Below are 20,539 nucleotides of genomic sequence, written 5' to 3' on the forward strand. Positions count from 1 at the left end.
AAGTATTGCTGCTGGTATACAAATCTCTAAATGGTACAGGGCCCAATTACCTCTCTGATATGTTGCAGCGGCCTAACCCAATCAGATCTACCAGATTGCAACAGAAAAATTTACTATTAAAACCAGTTGTTAAAACAAAGTGTGGTGAAGCAGCTTTTAGCTACTATGCAGTACATCTATGGAACCAACTGCCAGAGGACATTAAAAATGCTCCTGCTGTTGGCAGCTTCAAATCTAGGTTAAAGACCAAGCTGTTTTCAGATGCTTTCTGTTAAATAATTAATATTTTAACATTTTTTATAATCTTTACTTTCTCTGCATGTTTTAAATGTACTTTAATTTTATTCTATTTTATTCCGCTGGTTTCTTTTTCTTTTTCTCCTTTTTTCTTTTTGGCATTTTATCATTTTATTATTTTATTTCTACTATTGTTTAATTCATATTATTTCCTTTTAATTCTTTTAATTCTTTTAATTAATTGTTTTAGAATAAAAATAAAATTATTTTATGTAATTTTATTTCTCTATTGTTTACTGTTTTTGTTTTTGCTTCTGTAAAGCACATTGAACTGCCATTGTGTATGAAATGTGCTATATAAATAAACTTGCCTTGCCTTGCCTAATAGAAAAAAAACTAAGAATTTGGTGGAGAAGGTTTAATTTATTTTGAGTCTTATGAAATCAACAGAGCGTCAAAATTACACACACACACACACACACACACACACACACACACACACACACACACACCTAATATTTGGTCAAATGTCCATTGGCAAGTTCCACCTTGATCAGATGCTTCAAGAGTTCAATTAATTTTGTCTGTTTCATGGCAGAGACCTCACTTTTAAGCAAAGGCCACACATATTTGATAGGGCTGAGGTCAGGACTTGTTTTAAACTTTAAAGTTAGCCTGTTTTCTCCATTCCACAACCAGCTTTGATGTGTATTTGGGGTTATTATCCTGTTGTAACACCCAATTGTGTCCAAGTTTATAATGGTTTGAAGTTGTGCTGAAGAATTCTGAGTAGTCCTCCTTTATAATTCCATCCACTTTGTGCAGTGCACCAGTTCCAGCAGCAGCAAAACAGCCCCAGAGCACGATACTACCACCACCATGCTTAACAATTGGTACAGTGTCCCTTTGTACCTCTGGTCATTGTAGCCAAACAACTTAATTTGTGTCTCATCTGACCATAAAAAACTTTCCTTCAGAAGGCTTTTTTGAAAAGTACTGGTTAATTAACCATCTAGAATATGATATGTGGCATGTTATCCAGCACAATTTACAATCTAACAATCTTTTTTTTGGTTTGGAGCACTCTCTCTCTCTTTTTCCACTCTCATTAGCCAAGTTTTCCGCAGGCAAATTTAATATGATGGCAACAAGTGCAGAAGGCAGTTACAGGGAGGGCAGAGCCAGGCCTATCTATTTGGCCTCAGTACCTTCTCGACAAACATTTTTAATTCCATTCTCACTTTCCTAACCAAGTGTCAAGTAATTCCTGTAAGTCATGGAACAGCTTAAGCCTGTTGGTTTACAAAAGCAGACATTCTGATGCTTCTAGTCACAGTAATCAAGGGCATGTTTTATGTGACATTGCAAAGCAGTCAAGTAATTAAACAGCTGAGAACCCTGACTTTGGTATCAAAGCCCCCTCTTTTTCACTGCAGTGCTGCTCCTTGTCACTTGTGAGTGGCATAAGTGAGTGGCAGGAACTGAGAGCAAATATGACCCCTACTAACTCTTGCTCAGCAAACAGATATCCTCCTAAGTAGAAGTCAAAAAGACACATCAACATCAATTCCCTGCTAAGTGAGCCATATGAATAATGCAAGAAATGTAGATCTCCAACCTTCAGCCTTTGCCAGCCTAATTACTGGCATTCAGGCCAGTCCAGAGCCAGTTTCTAACATCAATATTGCTACTGTTCATGTATCAAAGGCTGGGCTGGGTTCAGAGCAAGCTCCTGCTACATTAATAAAGCAACTTCAAAGAGCAGGCCATTGTATGTTACAATCTCATGTCTGAGGACCTGATCTAACATCAGTATAGAGAAGTGTAAAGAGGTGTGCTCATATTGAACTGCCTCTTTACTACCCTCTGCCCCTCCCCAGTAGTCAATCTTTTTTTCTTGCTTGTACTTTCTTGCACACACTCATACCTTGATCTGATAGCTGGCAGCTGTTCGGAGGCACAGTCATATTGAGTACATCGTTCACAGCTGTGTCAGCATAGTGGCCCCTCTGTACATCATGCTCACTGTCTGTCTGGTCACTTTCTTCATGACCACTGTCCTTTAGGCTGTTACCCTCCATATCCTTAAATGTTGATGTACTAAAAGGAAGAAGAGAGACAAAGTTTTCAATTTTGCTGTTACATTTTGATAAATCTGACTTCTCTGTTAAGTCTGTACAATATTTTCAGTATTTAAAATCACCACTAACTCTGATAATCATAAAAACTGTCTTATGTCAGAGGAACTGATAATAATAAATATTGCTTTATGTCAGAGGAATTGAGCAGCTATGTTAGAAATGGTGGAAAAAGATGGCAGGTGACCGCTGTAGTGAACAAGCCTGCTTTCCTCTAATTTAATAGCATCTCCCATTTCACTGTATGCACACACACACGCACGCACGCACGGTCCTACTCCAAAGAATGGGTGGGTGACAGAAAAAGCCGAAAGCAGCCTGTGTTGGAACTGTTTATATTTGCATTTACAGTTGCATTTTCAGGCCTGTAGAGGGCATAGTTTCTTTATTTATGTGTTTTTCCCATAGTCTGTGTCAACCAATACCTAGTTACAGGAAGTTGTTGTTCTTCTGCTCCTTAGCGAGAGAAATGTTTTTAGCACACAGATGCTAACTCTTCCTCCAGCTGTTTGTTTGCAGCCCTTGTAGTGGCAATATAAGCGAGTAAACTGTTATTTACCATTGTTAGAATGCAAACTGTTTTGTAGCATTTGACACGATCTGTGTAATTTTGTTAATACAACTATCGAGATGCGATCGCACACTCTGCTCTGCCATAGATCTGTGTATACTAGATCCGCCATCTCCTCATTACATGTCAACTCATTTAATATATTTTGTATTGGTTGTTAATTGATGCTTTCTGTACTTTATGTTTCAGTTTCACAATTTTTGGCATTAAATCCTGTCCAACCACAACTTTGTCTGTTCCTTGGAGGGCGTGATGTCATAAAGAGTTTAGATGGCTGTGAATCCCAGTATAGGACAGGAGTCACACTGGGTGTAGCAGTACAGTGAAATTATAGCACTCAGCGAGGGATGTCAACAAACTGTTGGACATTGACTAGAGAGCCAGTGACAGATACACACTCACCTTCACCAGCTCTTCTCAGCCAAGCATAATGGAGACATTGAAGACTCAAGGTCAAGATTGTGAGGAGACCAGCTCACTCTCTGCTCACTCCTTAAAGTCCTCAAAATCTTCAGGAAGGCTGACTGTTAGATCATCACCAGGAGCTTCGAGAAGATCAGCTACATCAAGTAGAGCAAGTATGGCAGCAGCAAATGCACAAGCGGAAGCACAGGCTGCTAAAGCCAGATTAGCCTATGCTAAGAAAGAAATGAGCATCAAGGTCAAAAAGGCTCACTTAGAAGCAACTCTTGATGTACTTGAGCTCCAGAAAGAGGCTGACGCTACCATGGCCAAAGCAGAGGTGATGGAGTTTGCTGCTGCTCAGCTCGACGCTGCAGAGCAAAGTGGTGAGTTTGAGTTCTTGCCTACTCAGGCAACCCCAGAGCAGAAAGTGACTGATTACATAAATAAACACGACCACACTGAACTTCCTCAAAGTCAGAAAGACATGTTTATGCAGCATGATGACACCACCTATCAGCAGAAACAAGTGAAACCTTCACCAACATTCACACCTTTTCAACAAGAACCAAATTGTCACCACTTCTCACCACTAGATGACAGTAAACCAACACTGCAAAGAGATGTAGTTCAACAAAGTCTTCCCCACAATGTGTCACAGCCACAGCATAGGTTTAGTGTGAACCACACAGCTACTGACAATGCTGCCAGTGACCCCGCAAGGTTCTTAGCAAAGAGTCAGCTTGTGACTGGAGGACTGACTAAGTTTCATGACCAACCAGAAAGCTACCTGAGCTGGAAGACCATGTTTCAGAGTACCATTGCAGATCTTGGACTCACTGCCAGTAAAAATAAACCTGCTCATCAAGTGGCTGGGCCCTGAGTCCTCTGAACATGCTAAAAGGATGAAAGCAGTCAACATATGTCGCCCATCTGCTGGTCTAAGTATGATCTGGACAAGACTAGAAGAATGCTATGGTTCATCAGAAGCAATAGAAAGAGCCCTGTTTTCCAGGATAGAAAACTTTCCAAAGCTCTCCAGCAAAGAACCTCGCAAGCTCCGTGAGCTATCCGACCTGCTCTGTGAACTGGAAGCTGCAAAGCTAGATGGATACTTACCTGGTTTAAGTTACTTTGACACAGCCAGGGGAGTGAGTCCAATTGTGGAAAAGCTACCCTTTCACCTTCAGGAAAAATGGACAGCAGTTGGGTCAAGGTTTAAAGAAGACTATAATGTTGCCTTCCCACCTTTCTCTTTCTTTTCTGAGTTTGTGAGGAAAGAGGCTAGAGCAAGGAATGACACAAGCTTCACCACAGCTCATCTCTCCTCTATCAGTTCCAAGAAAGAGAGGCTCCCAGGTAATTACAACACAAGGCCATCAGTAACAGTGCACAAGACAGACGTGTCAACAGATGTAACCACAGCAGTTAAAAATGCAGCTGAAGATATAAGCAGGCAATGTCCCATATATCACAAACCACACCCACTGAAAAGATGCAGAGGTTTCCGAACTATGCTATTTGAAGACAGAAAGAAATTCATCAAAGACAATAACATCTGCTATCGTTGCCTTGCATTCACCAGTCATCAGGCAAAGATTGTAATGTCACCATTAAGTGTGTGGAGTGTGACGGTGAGAGGCACCTGGCAGCTCTCCACCCTGGCCCACCAACACATACACCCAAGCCCCTCTCTTCTTCTAAAGAGCATGGCAGGGAGAGTGTGAGCTCATCAAACCCAGATGTTATGGCCACCTGCACAGAGGTATGTAGAAATGGAATCTCAGGAAAATCCTGCTCCAAGATTTGCCGTCTTTCCAGAAGGTCAGCAACATAACATCAAGAGGGTGTACGCAATCGTAGATGATCAAAGTAATCTGTCCCTTGCAAAGACTGAGTTTTTGATATGTTTGACATCCAGGGCACAGTAGAACCATACACCCTGAAGACTTGTGCTGGCATAACAGAAACATCAGGTAGAAGAGCTTGTGGTTATACAGTGGAGTCAGCAGACAGGAAAATGAACTTTCCTCTCCCTGTACTCATTGAATGCAATGCCATCCCTAATAACAGGGAATAAATACCTACCCCTGAAGCCGCACATCACCACCACCATCTGAGGTCAATCACTGCTGAGATACCCCCCCTCGACCCAGATGTTGACATCCTCCTGCTCATTGGACAGAACCTTCTGAGAGCTCACAAGGTGAGAAAACAGTTGAATGGCAGACACAATGACCCATATGCACAGAAGCTTGACCTGGGCTGGGTTATCATCAGTGATGTGTGCCTCGGCAATGCTCACAAGCCAACTGAAGTGACTGCTCTAAAAACACATGTTAGATAATGGATGCCCCAGCTTTCTCACCCCCTGTGACAACCATTTCAGTGTGAAAGAGAATTTCAGCCTGATGGGTCACACAAAAGCGACTCCTCAACAGCCACAACCTCCAAACCCACACTCCAAGCCCACTGCAGAGAATTTAGGAGAGACTGTTTTTTGCCGCACTGTTACCGACAACCAGCTCACACCTTCTGTTGAAGACACAAACTTTCTAAAGAAGATGGAAGGAGTCTTCAAAGATGAGACTAACAGCTGGGTTGCACCATTACCATTTAGGAGCCCCAGGTGTCTGCTCCCAGACAACAGGCCCTATGCCTACAAGCGGCTTATGTCTCTTCGCCGCACACTTGACAAGAAGGAAGACATGAGAGCCCACTTTGTCGAATTCATGCAGAAAATGATTGATAACAAACATGCAGAGCTTGCACCACCTTGTGATAAGGATAAAGAGAGATGGTATCTGCTCATTTTTGGCATCTACCACCCACAGAAGCCTGGGAAGATTCGGGTGGTATTTGACTCAAGTGCACCGTTCGATGGAGTGTCCCTCAACGACGTGCTGCTTAAGGGGCCCGACTTGAACAACACCCTTTTGGGCGTGCTCCTCCAGTTTCGAAAGGAACCAGTTGCCATAACAGCTGACATAGAACACGTTTTACTGTTTTGTTGTTCGTGAAGATCACAGAGATTTCCTTTGTTTTCTCTGGTATGAAGACAAAGATCTCAGCAAGGATGTGGTAGACTACCGCATGAGAGTCCATGTCTTTGGAAATAGTCCCTCTCCAGCAGTGGCAATCTTCGGGCTGAGAATGGCAGCAAGAGAGGCAGAAGGGGTATATGGCAGTGATGCATGACACTTCATAGAACAGTACCTTTATGTTGATGATGCCCTGAAATCCTTTCCAACTGAAGCTGAGGCTGTCAATGTCCTGCAGAGAGCTCAAAAGATGCTCGCTCTCTCTAATCTGTGTCTCCATAAGATCGCCTCCAACAGAGTGGAGGTGATGAATGCCTTTTCCCCAGAAGACAGGGCCAAGGAAATGAAAGATCTGGATCTCTCTACGGATGAGCTTCCTGTCCAGTGCAGCTTGGGGGTGAGTTGGAACATCATGTCTGATACATTCACTTTCCATGTTCCACAGCCAGAAGCCCTTCACTCGCCGTGGTGCTTTCAGTTGTAAACAGCTTGTTTGATCCACTAGGTTTCCTTGCCCCTGTAACTATCAAAGAAGACTTTTTCTCAGACAGCTCTCCAACAGTGACCTTGAGTGGGATAGCCCCCTACCCCCTGACATGTATGATGGCTGGAGAAGCTGGCAAGAGTCGCTGCAGGATCTTCAGGCACTGCATATCCCTAGCACATACTGTATGTCTCCTTCTCCATTTCACAAGCCAAGTGTATTGAGCTTTGTATGTTCTCAGATGCTTCAGTCAGAGCTATAGCTGCAGCAGCCTATCTGAAAGTCACACATGGAGATGGACACAGTGAAGTCGGCTTCATTATGGGTAACGCCAAGCTGGCTCCAGTACCAGAGCTTACTATTCCCAGACTGGAGCTTTGCACTGCGGTGCTCGCTGTGGAGTTGTCAGAGCTCCTCACAGAAGAAACTGACATGAAAATAGACAAAACTACATTCTACACTGACAGTAAAGTGGTGTTAGGATACATAAACAATCAGCACAGAAGATTTCACATACATGTAAACAATCGTGTACAGAGAATCAAGCAAGCTTCCCTACCAGACCAGTGGAGATATGTCTCAACAGAGTACAACCCAGCTGATCATGGCTCTAGGTCTGTAGCCGCAGGGAAGTTTGCCAGCACCACATGGTTATGTGGTCCAGCATTTATTTTGCAGCCTGAGAGCACAACACCTGAGAAAGGCCATTTGAACTCATTAACCCAGTCAGATGTTGAAATTCACTCTAATGTGACAGTGCTTGCCACCACAGTGTTTACAAATCATTTGGGTTCAGCACGCTTTGAGCGCTTCTCTAAGTGGACATCCCTCATCAAAGCAGTAGCTCACCTTCATCACATCTCTCACAGCTTTATCAAATCTAGAGAAGATGCCAGTTGTGCAGTCTGGCACCTCTGCAAGACAAGTCTCACAGATGAAGCTTTAAGTCAAGCAGAACACACAGTGATCAGATGTGTCCAGCACAAAGTGCATTCAGAAGAAATCAAATGTATCATGGCAAAATCTGTCCTCCAACAGTTCTCTTCACAAGCTTCATCCAGTGATTGATGAAAATGGCCTATTGTGGGTAGGAGGATGCCTTGCAGAGTCAAAGTTGTCAAATCATGAAGCCAACCCTCTTCTGATCCCAGGCAAGCATCACATTGCTACATTGCTCATCCATCATCATCATGTGGCTGTAAAGCATCAAGGAAGGCACTTTACTGAGGGAGCTGTCAGAGCAAGTGACTTGTGGATAGTAGGAGCCAAGAGGTGTATTAGCAGCATTATCCATAGATGTGTGACTTGCAGGAAGCTATGAGGCAGAGAGGAGCAGCAAATCATGACAGATTTGCCAGCCGAATGTTTACAGACTGACCCCCCATTTTCTTATGTTGGCCTTGATGTATTTGGACCATGGGAAGTCATTGCACACTGCACTAAAGGAGGACAAGCCAACAGTAAGAGATGGGCGATTTTGTTTACATGCATGTCCACTAGAGCTGTTCACATCGAAGTGATTGAAACTATGAGTTCTTTCAGCTTCATCAAAACACTTTGCAGATTCTTCGTGATCAGAGGTACTGTTAAGCAGTTGAGGTCAGACTGTGGGACCATCTTCGTTGGTGTATCCAGGGAGCTGAAGCTGGATCCTCCAAAGCCTGGTGAGATGAGTGTAGACAACTACCTCCTCAATCAGAGATGTACATGGGTGTTCAATCCTCCCCACTCATCTCGCATGGGTGGCACGTGGGAGCACATGATTGGAATTACACGACGCATCCTGGATTCAATGCTCTTACAAGCGAGCCACTCCAAGCTGACTTATGAGGTTCTGATAACCCTGATGGCTGAAGTTACAGCTATTATTAATGCAAGACCTTTAGTGCCTGTCTCCACTGACCCAGAAGCTCCTCTGATCTTGACCCCCTCAACTCTACTCACCCAGAAGTTTGGTGCCCTCTCACCTCCCCCTGGAGACTTCACCAAAGCTGACATGTTTAAACATCAGTGGAAGAGGGTTCAAGTTCTTGCCGACACTTTCTGGGTTCAATGGCAGAAAGAATGCCTCAACATGCTCCAGAGTCGTCAAAAATGGCAGCTCATCAGGCCAAACATGAAGGAAGGAGACATTGTTCTTTTAAAGGACAAGCAACTGAAAAGAAATGAATGGCCAACAGGAGTCATAGTGAAGGCTCTTCCAAATAAAGATGGAGTTGTCAGGAAGGTGGAAGTCAAGATTACCCACAACAAGACTAATAAGACCTTCCTCAGACCCATTTCAGAGTGTATCCTTCTCTTATCTCCAGGAGATTAGATTGTGTAAATTTGTTATTGTGGCATTTTAAAATGATGCCAGGCAGGGAGTGTGTCGGAGCTGTTTATATTTGCATTTGCAGTTGCATTTTCAGGCCTGTAGAGGACATAGTTCATTTATTTATGTGTTTTTCCCATAGTCTGTATCAGCCAATACCTAGTTACAGGAAGTTGTTGTTCTTCTGCTCCTTAGCGAGAGAAATGTTTTTAACACACAGATGCTAACTCTTCCTCCAGCTGTTTGTTTGCAGCCCTTGTAGTGGCAATATAAGTGAGTAAACTATTATTTACCATTGTTAGAATGCAAACTGGCGGCACGGTGGTGTAGTGGTTAGCACTGTTGCCTCACAGCAAGAAGGTCCGGGTTCGAGCCCCATCACCGGCGAGGGCCTTTCTGTGTGGAGTTTGCATGTTCTCCCCGTGTCTGCGTGGGTTTCCTCCGGGTGCTCTGGTTTCCCCCACAGTCCAAAGATATGCAGGTTAGGTTAACTGGTGACTCTAAATTGACCGTAGGTGTAAATGGTTGTCTGTGTCTATGTGTTAGCCCTGTGATGACCTGGCGACTTGTCCAGGGTGTACCCCGCCTTTCGCCCGTAGTCAGCTGGGATAGGCTCCAGCTTGCCTGTGACCCTGTAGAACAGGATAAAGCGGCTACAGATAATGAGATGAGATGAGATGAGAATGCAAGCTGTTTCGTAGCATTTGACACGATCTGTGTAATTTTGTTAATACAACTATCGAGATGCGATCGCGCACTCTGCTCTGCCGTAGATCTGTGTATACTAGATCCGCCATCTCCTCATTACACGTCAACTCATTTAATGTATTTTGTATCGGTTGTTAATTGATGCTTTCTGTACTTTTATGTTTCAGTTTCACAATTTTTGGCATTAAATCTTGTCCAACCACAACTTTGCCTGTTCCTTGGAGGGCGTGATGTCATAAAGAGTTTAGCTGGCTGTAAATCCCAGTATAGGACAGGAGTCACACTGGGTGTAGCAATACACAGCCTGTGCATTTCGTAGGCTGGCCATGAAATCACTGCAGTGGTACAATTGCAGACTCTGATTTTGTCAGTCTTTTTGCACCTGTGCTCCACACCCCAATCTCCCACCCCAGGGGATTAGTTTACTGTAGGGACAGTACTTTTAATATTTTTATTTCTGAAAACACTTGGTTCTTTTGTGGCAGGAGTCAAAATTGTGAAAATGGCCTTTACATAAGTGCCATTGCCTCGATTCAGGCTGAGCTAACAAAGCTCCTAGTGTAAATTTAGAAGTCAATACACCCTTGGGTAGTGAAGAGCCTTTCATTAAGGATGTCCATGTGCCCAGCCTCTAGCAGCCAGGTGGACCCAGGAATGCCAGTCAAGTCTTTACAGGACAGCAGGCTCATTGATTCTTGTTGTTTCTTTCCACAAAAGGAAATGACCTTTCTTCTTATCTCACAATTCCCTCTCTGTCTGTGTGCAGTGATTCTACAGCTACATGTGAGGTTCATTTCATGTACTCTGATGATCTAAACTGTAAACTAATAGTAATATTCTCTGACAGGCAAAATACATACATACTTAGGATATTTGAAAGAATCATTCATAGTAGTATGAAAAAAGTTCTTAAGGCAAATATTAGTTAAGTGATATGGACACTCAATTGTTATTAAAAAAATTATATATATATATATATATATATATATATATATATATATATATATATATATATATATATTAGTGCTGTCAAAAATGTCGCATGATTATCGCGTTAACTTGACTCAATTTTAACGGCGATAATTTTTTTATCGCGAGATTAACGCTCTGTGACATGATGTAGGTTTTTCATAAGCTTTTGAAACTGCCAGGAACTTGGAACAGAACAGAGACTTTGCTTAGAAAAACGATAGCAGCTAGACTGTAATGCCATGCCCTGCACAGCCAGAGTCCTCTGCCCTCCCCCCAAAGAACCAGTGCGGGCAGCTCGCGCTGCCGCGCCTCGGGACGAAGAGCCACGGTGCTCGGCTTAGGTTTCGTTTTCCCATCGGCGGCTTCAGCCCAACTTTGCAGTGGCTGTGACAAGACATGTTATACGGAGCCGTAGTAACTCGTCCCCTCACTTTTAATTACCCGAGCGCACGCCTTAACGCAAAGCGTGCGCACGGGTTATAACTTGTGCGCGCGCATTAATATCTCGTGCACACGCCTTATAAGTCGTTCCCACGCTTTATTTTTTTATTCACCATGTCCCCTCTATGGCTCCGTAGTGTTATGCTCTGCAATAAAAAAAAAACAACACATTGGTACAAAGCAAGCCCATTCACTTTTTTATGCTAAGAGAATTACAATGTTTTTTCATGTGACAAAAATGTGCGATTAAATTGCGATTGATCGCCAGTTAACTATGACAGTCGCGACATTAATCGCGATTAAATATTTTAATCGCTTGACAGCACTAATATATATATATATATATATATATATATATATATATATATAGATAGATAGATATATATACACACACACACACACACTGTATACATGCTGCTGATAACTGCTCATAGAATACATTATTATTGAGTCCATATACAAATGTTCAAAACTTAGTCTTTTATAATATAATTTTTTTTAATCAGACGATGATTACAATGTGACATCACCTGCAAAAATCAACAGATTATCATACCTTTTGATGAGGTGTGCTCTGCTGTTTACATAGCTGGGGTCAATGGAATAATTCTCTGTCTGGAGAGAGAGAGAGAGAGAGAGAGAGAGAGAGAGAGATGCATTTAATTATACAGCAATTAAAATAATATTATTGTTAACATCCTTCCAATATAATTTACACAAACACCCTTGTGAAGTGCTTTTGCTGTCAAAGGCTAGCTCATTCTCTTTCTGAGCACATGTAGTCTGTTTTGCTGCAGCAAGCCTGCTCCCCCACCTTCCTCTCCTTTCTTCCACTATCTTTGTTCACCCTCACTTCTCCATATTCAGTCTGACCACATTTTTCAAAAATGGAGGACAGTTTGGCTTGAAAGGACTAATAGAGTGACTAAAGTTAAGAAGATAACAGAAAGATCATAAGAAGAACACGCGTATCGGCGTGGGTTTCCTCTGGGTGCTCCAGGTGTGAGGCACCTACCCCCAACTGCTACCCAGGTGCTGTTAGCATGGCTGCCCACTGCTCTGGGTATGTGTGTGTGCATGTGTGTGTTTACTGCTTCAGATGGGTTAAATGCAGAGAGGAATTTCACAAGTGTATGTGTGATGAATAAAGTTGTTATTGTTGTTGTGTTTTTTTTTCTGCTTATATTTCAGAGATTTTCTATACTAATATCACAAATATTTTAAATATTTTATTGTAAACTGGAACAATGGTGGTCCTCTTGAAACATAAGGGGTGGTTGACAGACTTGGGCACAGATAAAATATTTTAGTGAAGACTTTTGCTAACTGGATGTACTGTAGATGCCATCAGTTCTGAATGTCCTACATGGGTTCATCGCCTTGAAGGACATGATTAAATTAAGATTAGCATGCAACTGTTCTGATCCATAGCTGGGTAGATTCACCTAAAAAAAAGTATATGTTAAACTCATCTGCTAGCATTGGCGGCTCGTTAATAGGGGCGATTTGGGCGACGCACTCCCAAACAGGGAGGGAGATTTTTTTTTTTATCTACTCCTACTACCAACAGTAATGTCATTGTCCAATCAGGCTAAGGTCGCGCCTGGTGTAGCCACGCCCTTTTGGGGCGATTTCTGTCAGGTTCAGATTTGCCCCAAAATCTCCCATTGACACTAATGGTACATACGTTTTTTTCGAAAATCATGCTCCCAATGCATTTTCTATTGGGTTTTATGTGCTCGCACAAGCAGCGTGCTTACGTCATACGCCTGTTGCGCCGCGCAAGTGTTGCCAGATTGGTTTTAAGTACATTTTGGCGGGTTTTGAACTGGGCTGGAAAACGCAACTTGCGCGGGAAATGTGTGAACATTCTATGAAGAAGATGGCGGCGAGTGTTGAGTGCAACAATACGATAGCGTTTCTGAAAGAAGTTCCCTTTAGTCGTCATACCAATGAGGAGAAAACGGCAATCAAACAGCTAGGACCTCCTAGACCAAATTTAAACATCAAGCAAGTGTCTACGAAGGGGGAGAAGACCTACTCAAGAGGTTTTAACAAGAACTGGTACCACCGGAAAACTTGGCTAGCTGGCTGTGATGTAGTCAATGCTCGTTTTTGCTACCCTTGCGTTCTCTTCCACCCTGGAAGTAGCACAGCAGACGGTACAGTGATATCTGATATTTGAATTTACTAGGCAAAAGTTGTTTTTGTGTGGGTGTGTGTTACCAATGGCAGTTTAACATTGCCATGTTTTTGTTTTACCAATGGCAGTTTAACATTGCCATGCTTGGAATATTTCAGTAGCCTCAAGTTCTCTCTGACTTGGTGTAAATTAAGCATATTTTCAGTTTTTATATATTGTACAGTATGTGTTCATTGGAGCCAGCAGCACCTTACCTTTTTTCCAACTTGTTAAGCCAAGTTGCACTGACTACAAAACCTTGTGTAACCTTGTGTGTATATAGCTAAATAACTAAAGCCTTTTGTGTTCATTGACATGCTTGTAATACTTTAAATTTCCTTTTAAGGCATGGCTTCTGGAGGAATTCTTGGGGAAAAAAAACTGCAGAATTTATTTAGAATTATTTGTTGTTAAAATGGTGCAATTCCATATAAAAAAACACATAATTAAGCTGCACATGTTTGTTTGATGGTTATGCTTTTCTTCATCTTTTTCAAAACTTAAATAAACACTTTTGGATTTATATCCTGCCACTTTAATTGCATTCTTTAGAATTGAAGAAATTAGAATATGTTTATAATTAAGAATTTGTGTCTACTTATTATAGAATACTGGAATAATATGAGAAAATAAATGAGTAATGTAATATTAATTGATTGTGATGCCAAATGTTTTGCTTTGAAGGCTTCACAATGAATCTTCCTTAGTTTTAGCCTGGCAAGCCAGACTAAATGTGAATATTTGCCACTCATAGGCAAAAATATTTTTGGCCGCTAGGCAAGTGGGTCTAGTTTACTAGGCTACCTTAGTTTGCCACCTTTAACTTGTTTAAAGGTGGAAGAAGAGAAGAGAGATATTGTCTATATTGAAGTGAGATATTGGAGGAGAGAAGAGATATTGTCTATATTGATATCTGAATTTACCAGGCAAAAACAAGTTCGGCCAATTGATTTGCTACCTAGGTCAATTTACTTCAGTCCTGTGGACATTTACGGTCCGTGTAGACATAACGGGGGAAAATTCCCCCCCCCCGAAAAAAAATTCAGGAGCCGCCACTGTCTGCTAGTGAATATGCATTGCTGAATTTCCTTACTTTGTAGTACATAACTGAGTACAGGCCACTTCACAAGTTTGGTTTGTCCTTGTAATCCCTATTTGGTGAATTTGATGGTCTTCTGTAGGTTGTAACTGTCCTTCTTATGAGTCCCCTAGGTCTCAGAGATATCTGTGGCAGTTCATGATTTAGGTTGGCACAGACATCACCACTGGCACAGGGCTTCTGATTAGGAAATGACTGAACATTGATCTTACTGATGTATGTTATGAGGGAGTCTGTGTTATTATTAATGTCATAGTATGCTACATCATTGTCTTCCAGCCTGTAGTTCCACAGCAAGTTTGATGCTTACTAGTAGTATCCATTCCATTGAAGTGTGTCAGGTACAAGGTAGGCGGATGTATGTGCAGAAGTATATATTTAATCACAACAGTGAAGATATATACATGAATGAAAACAGACACAGACAAACAGTCCAAATCAGCAGGCTAAATCCAAAACATTAAACATGTAAAGGGTCGGGCGAGGCACAAACAGGATATCAGAGGCAAAGTGAGAATGAGAACGAGGAACAGGTACAGGAACCAGGAAATCAGAAACATGGGTAGTAAGGCTTGGTAATGCATACTGATGTAGTGTAATACTTTGCACTGATCGTGCATCAGCACAGTCCTTAAATAGGTGCACATATAGCTCCTTAATTAAGTTCAGGTGAGCGTCGTTAACGGTGTGTGTGCTGGAGTCTGCTCAATACATGCGCAGCCTGGGGCGCGCCTTCAGGTGCATGCGCCACAGCACGCAGGACTGACAAAGTGAACAATGAAACAATGTGAAGAAGAGTTGAGGTGCAAAAATCAAGTGAAATATTTGACTGATGTGCATATAATCACCATTCAATGTCACAGTTGAGGCATAAAATTATGAGATTTCCTGGGTGTGAAAGACAGCAGATGTAACCCTCTTATTCTGTTATATAACAGTTAGTTCCGGTCCACTAATTTGATTGGTTGAATGGCGTTCCAAGAGTGCCAATATTTAGTATAACAGCATTGGGATGGTTCACTCCACTTGTGTGTGTTTTGCAGGTAAAATTCCACTTCCTTATTTGAAAAGGTTACAAAGGTAGTGTTAGCAACATCACCAGTGGCCATGGCAAATGTTACTTTTCAGGAATATTAACTTTTGACTTAAAATATGAAAGCTTGTTAGATGAAGTTGAAAAGGAAGAAGGGGCACCAATTAACCGGAATGTACAAATCACTGTGAGTTTGCTAGCCAACTAGCCAATGTGCTAGAAAGCAAGTGTGGCTTTTTAAGGATCTAAATGGGCATTATATTATACTATCTTATAGATGTGTTATAGTCTTGCAGTCAAATCACTTTGTTTAGAGCTTGCAAATATGACCCAATGGTTTCTTTGTGCCTTTGGAAAGTGGCATAGCAACTTGTTAAACTCTACAAAAGATAATTTTGAGTAGCATCTCAAACACAGAACAAATCACGTTCTCATTCTCAGCCTGAAATAAATGAAATGTCAAAGGTCTTATTCATCCATCTTTAACAGAACTTATACATATTGACCATCTTGTCACTATCTTGGAAACAAATAAACAAACAAATAAACAAACAAAAAACTTCAGTCACCAGTAGATATCTAGTAAAGTCAAATGGTATATGCACCTTACAAAACTTTAATACATTTCATGGAAGCAATTAATCAATTATGGATCGCCTCTGATTGATATTTCTATGCTGATGCTGCACTACAGACCCACAGACTGTATCAAGGAGATACTGTGATTTGTAAGAAGTCATTTACATTAACATTATTACATAACTTTATTGAATATTTAATTCTGATTGGTCATTTATGCTATTTTACGGTCCACTGATTCTGTATAACAGGTCTGGTCTCGGGCTTGACAGAGTTGGTGCATGTGCATTCTGTGCAATGTACTTCCTGGTTTCCAAGTTGTTTGCGATGAGTCTTTTTTCCGTGAGTATTGGCATTAATCGCTAATCTTCTTTATTTTCTCGACAAAAAATTTTCCAATATCCTTTTCATTTTTATTGTACTTTCGCTTTCCTTTTTCCGCATTTTTTTAATAACAATTCTGGTTATAAATTTAATACATTTGAAGTTCTTCATACTAATATAATGTATGTAGCCTCAAAAAATAAGTCTACCCAGTTAATTCTGTTTCTTATTATTTACAGGCCCCCGGGGCCATATTCTGAGTTTCTTTCTGAATTTGCAGATATTATCTCAGACCTGGTTATTTCCTTAGACAAAGCTTTAGTTGTCAGAGATTTTAATATTCACTTTGATAACCCAGAAGACCCTTTGAAAACAGCATTTGTGTCCATTTTAGATTCAGTAGGGGTTAATCAGAGTGTCATAGGACCGACCCACAATGGTGATCACACTCTCGATCTAATACTAACATTCGGGTTAAACATAGAAAATATAGTCACACTTCCACAGTCTGAAGTTATCTCAGATCATTATCTCATCTCATTCAAAATATATCTGAGTAATAATATATGCACCTCACCATGCTACTGTATTAAACATACATTCACGTCAACTACGGCACAGAGCTTTATAAATGATCTCCCAGAGTTATCAACTTTGATTGGGTCACTGTCAGCCCCTGCAGAACTTGATCAAGCAACTGAATGCTTAGAGTCAACGTTCCGCTAAACTTTAGATAATGTAGCTCCTCTTAAAAGGAAACTGATCAGAGAGAAAAAATTAACACCCTGGTATAATGATAACACTCGCACTTTAAAACAGATCACTCAAAAATTGGAACGTAAATGGCATCAAACAAAATTGGTAGCACTCAAATTAGCTTGGAAGGAGAGCTTCCTGAAGTATAGAAAAGCTCTTAGTGCTGCTAGATCAACATATCTCTCCTCCCTAATAGAAAATAACAAAAATAATCCTAGATTCCTATTTACTACTGTCGCAAAAATAACCAGGAATAAGTCCACTATAGACACATGCACACCTGCAGTTTGTAGTAGCAACAACTTCATGATTTTTTTTAATGACAAAATTGAAAATATCCAACAAAAAATTCAAACTACTAATTTAAGGTCAGACAATGTAAGTGACCCTGTAGTTAACAATATAACTGTATCAGATCAGCAATTAGAATGTTTTACTCCCCTTAGAGAAACTGAATTACTTTCATTAATCTCCACATCAAAATCCTTAACTTGTGTATTAGATTCCTTACCTACACATCTATTCAAACAGATAATGGCTCAGGTCCTGGCTCAGGTCTTATTTAACTGATCGCTATCAGTATGTTGATATAAGTGGTGATTTTTCTAGACATACTGTGGTAAAGTTTGGTGTTCCACAAGGTTTTGTCTAGGGTCCACTGCTTTTTTCTTTATATGTTACCTCTGGGTGATATTATTCGTAAACATGATATTAGTTTCCCCTGTTATGCTGATGACACACAGTTGTATGTTTCTGCAAAACCAGATGAGAGTTTTAACTAGAAAATATGATCACATCACCCCTGTCTTATCCACACTGTACTGGCTCCCAATCAAATTTCGTACTGATTATAAAATACTACTATTGACCTTTAAAGCACTGAATGGTCTCGCACCACAGTACCTGAGCGAACTTCTGGTCTTTTATGACCCACCATGCCTACTTAGATCAAAAGGTGCAGGCTACAGTATCTGCTGGTAACTTGTATAGTGAAGGCTACATCAGGGGGCAGAGCCTTTTCTTACAAAGCCCCACAGTTATGGAACAGCCTTCCAAGTAGTGTTCGGGACTCAGACACAGGCTCAGCATTTAAGTCTAGGCTGAAAACATATCTGTTTAGTCAAGCCTTTTGTTAATAGTGTTTATAAGGTAAAGGAGTAGATCTGGAGGGTCCTCAGACATAGTGTTTTGGTAAACTGGGATGTATGGATGCTGTCAGTCTCCCACTCGCTTACTCACTCGAGTTTGTTGACAGTGTAGTGGCTAGCTGCTTTATGTCCCGGGGCTCCCTTATGCCTGTGTTACCTTCTAGCTCTCCTCTTTTAGTTATGCTGTCATAGTTAGTTTTGCTGGAGTCCCTGCTTGCACTCAGCGCAAAATGTATACTGTTTCTACTTATTCAGGTGACATTGGGCATACCTAACAACCTGTGTTTTCTCCCCCCCCCCCCCCCCCAATCTGTCCCTCTGAGTTACATGTCAATCCTGAGATCGAGATGCTGATCTCTTCTGCTCCTCGGACCTGCCTGATCCATCCTGATGCCCTATGTCTGGTTGGAGTCTCATCACATTGCTCCTGTGGAGGATGGCCCCATATGGACAGTTGAAAGTCGCACTTGGAAGATGCTCTGGACACTTACAGTAATGCTTTTATGGCTCAGGACTACAGTTGACTTGCTAACTTTAGGTCTGCAGTTGTCATGAACAGTTTTGCACTCAAGTTTTCATCAGTTGAAGAGTTATAACATCAATGAAACTGGCTTCATGTTAAAACTGTTAATGTTATAATCACGTTGTCTGTTGTCACCCAAATGAGGATGGGTTCCCTTTTGAGTCTGGTTCCTCTCGAGGTTTCTTCCTCATGTCGTCTGAGGGAGATTTTTCTTGCCACCGTTGCCACAGGCTTGCTCATCGGGGATAGATTAGGGGTAAAATTAGCTCATGTTTAAAGTAATTCAAATTCTGTAAAGCTGCTTTGTGACAATGTCTATTGTTAAAAGGTCTATAGAAATAAACTTGACTTGACTTGCCCATTACTATGTACAACTCCAAATCAGAAAACATTGGGACTGTATATTTAAATTGAAATTAAAATGAAAAATAATGTTTTATAAATAATCTTTGACCTGCATTGCACTCAAAACAATACAACAGCACATTATTTGAGATTTTACCTCATGATTTTTTTTTCAAAATAAGCAATTTAATATAATTTTGATTCTTGCAACACATTTAAAAAAAAGTTAGGATGATAAAGCATTTACCACATTGTAATGTTGTCATTCCTTCTTAGAAAACTTAAAACGTTTCAAGACTGAAGTGATGAAGCATTTCAGGTGTTTGTTATTTTGTCCCATTTTTCCTGCAAACACATCTTAAGGTGTGCAACAGTACAGGTTGTTATTGACTTCTTTTTTTTTTCATTTCAAAATTCGCCACACATTTTCTACTGGTGACAGAGGGGACAGGCACCCTCTTCCACAGACATGCCTTTATAATGTGTGCTGAATGTGGTATTGCATTGTCTTTTTCAAATACAGTATCCCTGGAAAAGATGTCATCTTGAAGGCTCCATATGTTGCTCCAAAATCACAATGTACTTTTCTGCATTAATGCTGCCATCACAGAAGTGTAAGCTACCTTTGCCGAGGGCATTGACACAACCCCATACCATGACAGAACCTGGTTTTTGATCTTGTTGCTAGTAACAGTCTGGATGGTCCTACTTGTCTTTGGTCTGGAGCACACAACATCCATTCTCTCCAAAAAAGAACTGGAATACTCATTTGTCTAACCACAGTATTTGTTTCCACTGTGTGATGAGCTATCCCAGAGCTTCCGAGCCTAGAGAAGTCAACAGTGATTCTGGGCACAATTAATATAAAGCTTGCTTATTGCACAGTAAAGTTTTAACTGGCATTTGTGGACATAACTCTATATTGTAATGCTTGAGAACAGTTTGCCACAGTACTCCTGAGTCCATGTGGTATCAGCTATAGATGAACGCTGGGTGGCACGGTGGTGTAGTGGTTAGCACGGTTGCCTCACAGCAAGAAGGTTCTGGGTTCGAACCCAGCGGCCAGCAGGGGCCTTTCTGAGTGGAGTTTGTATGTTCTCCCCGTGCCTGTGTAGGTTTCCTCCGGGTGCTCAAGTTTCCCCCACAGTCCAAAGACATGTGGTTAGGTTAATATGGGATGGCCTTGGGCTAAAGTGCCCTTCAGCGAGGCTCCCAACTGCTCCCTGGGTGCTGTTAGCATGG

General features: G+C 41.3%; 1 protein-coding gene across 2 annotated transcripts in view; it reads right to left on the bottom strand.

Moving 5' to 3' along the window:
- pcdh19 (protocadherin 19) overlaps positions 1-20,539 on the bottom strand; it is a 557,670-nt gene that overhangs the window by 217,899 nt on the left and 319,232 nt on the right. For both annotated transcript variants that reach the window (XM_060927625.1, XM_060927626.1), the window contains 2 exons: positions 11,865-11,923; positions 2,165-2,337 (listed from right to left, as the gene is read on the bottom strand). In XM_060927625.1, the coding sequence (XP_060783608.1) occupies positions 2,165-2,337; positions 11,865-11,923 (232 nt within the window). The remainder of the gene's footprint in view (positions 1-2,164; positions 2,338-11,864; positions 11,924-20,539) is intronic.

This window comes from Neoarius graeffei, chromosome 8 (genome assembly GCF_027579695.1).
Source record: "Neoarius graeffei isolate fNeoGra1 chromosome 8, fNeoGra1.pri, whole genome shotgun sequence".
In the NCBI taxonomy this organism is placed as follows: Eukaryota; Metazoa; Chordata; class Actinopteri; order Siluriformes; family Ariidae; genus Neoarius; species Neoarius graeffei.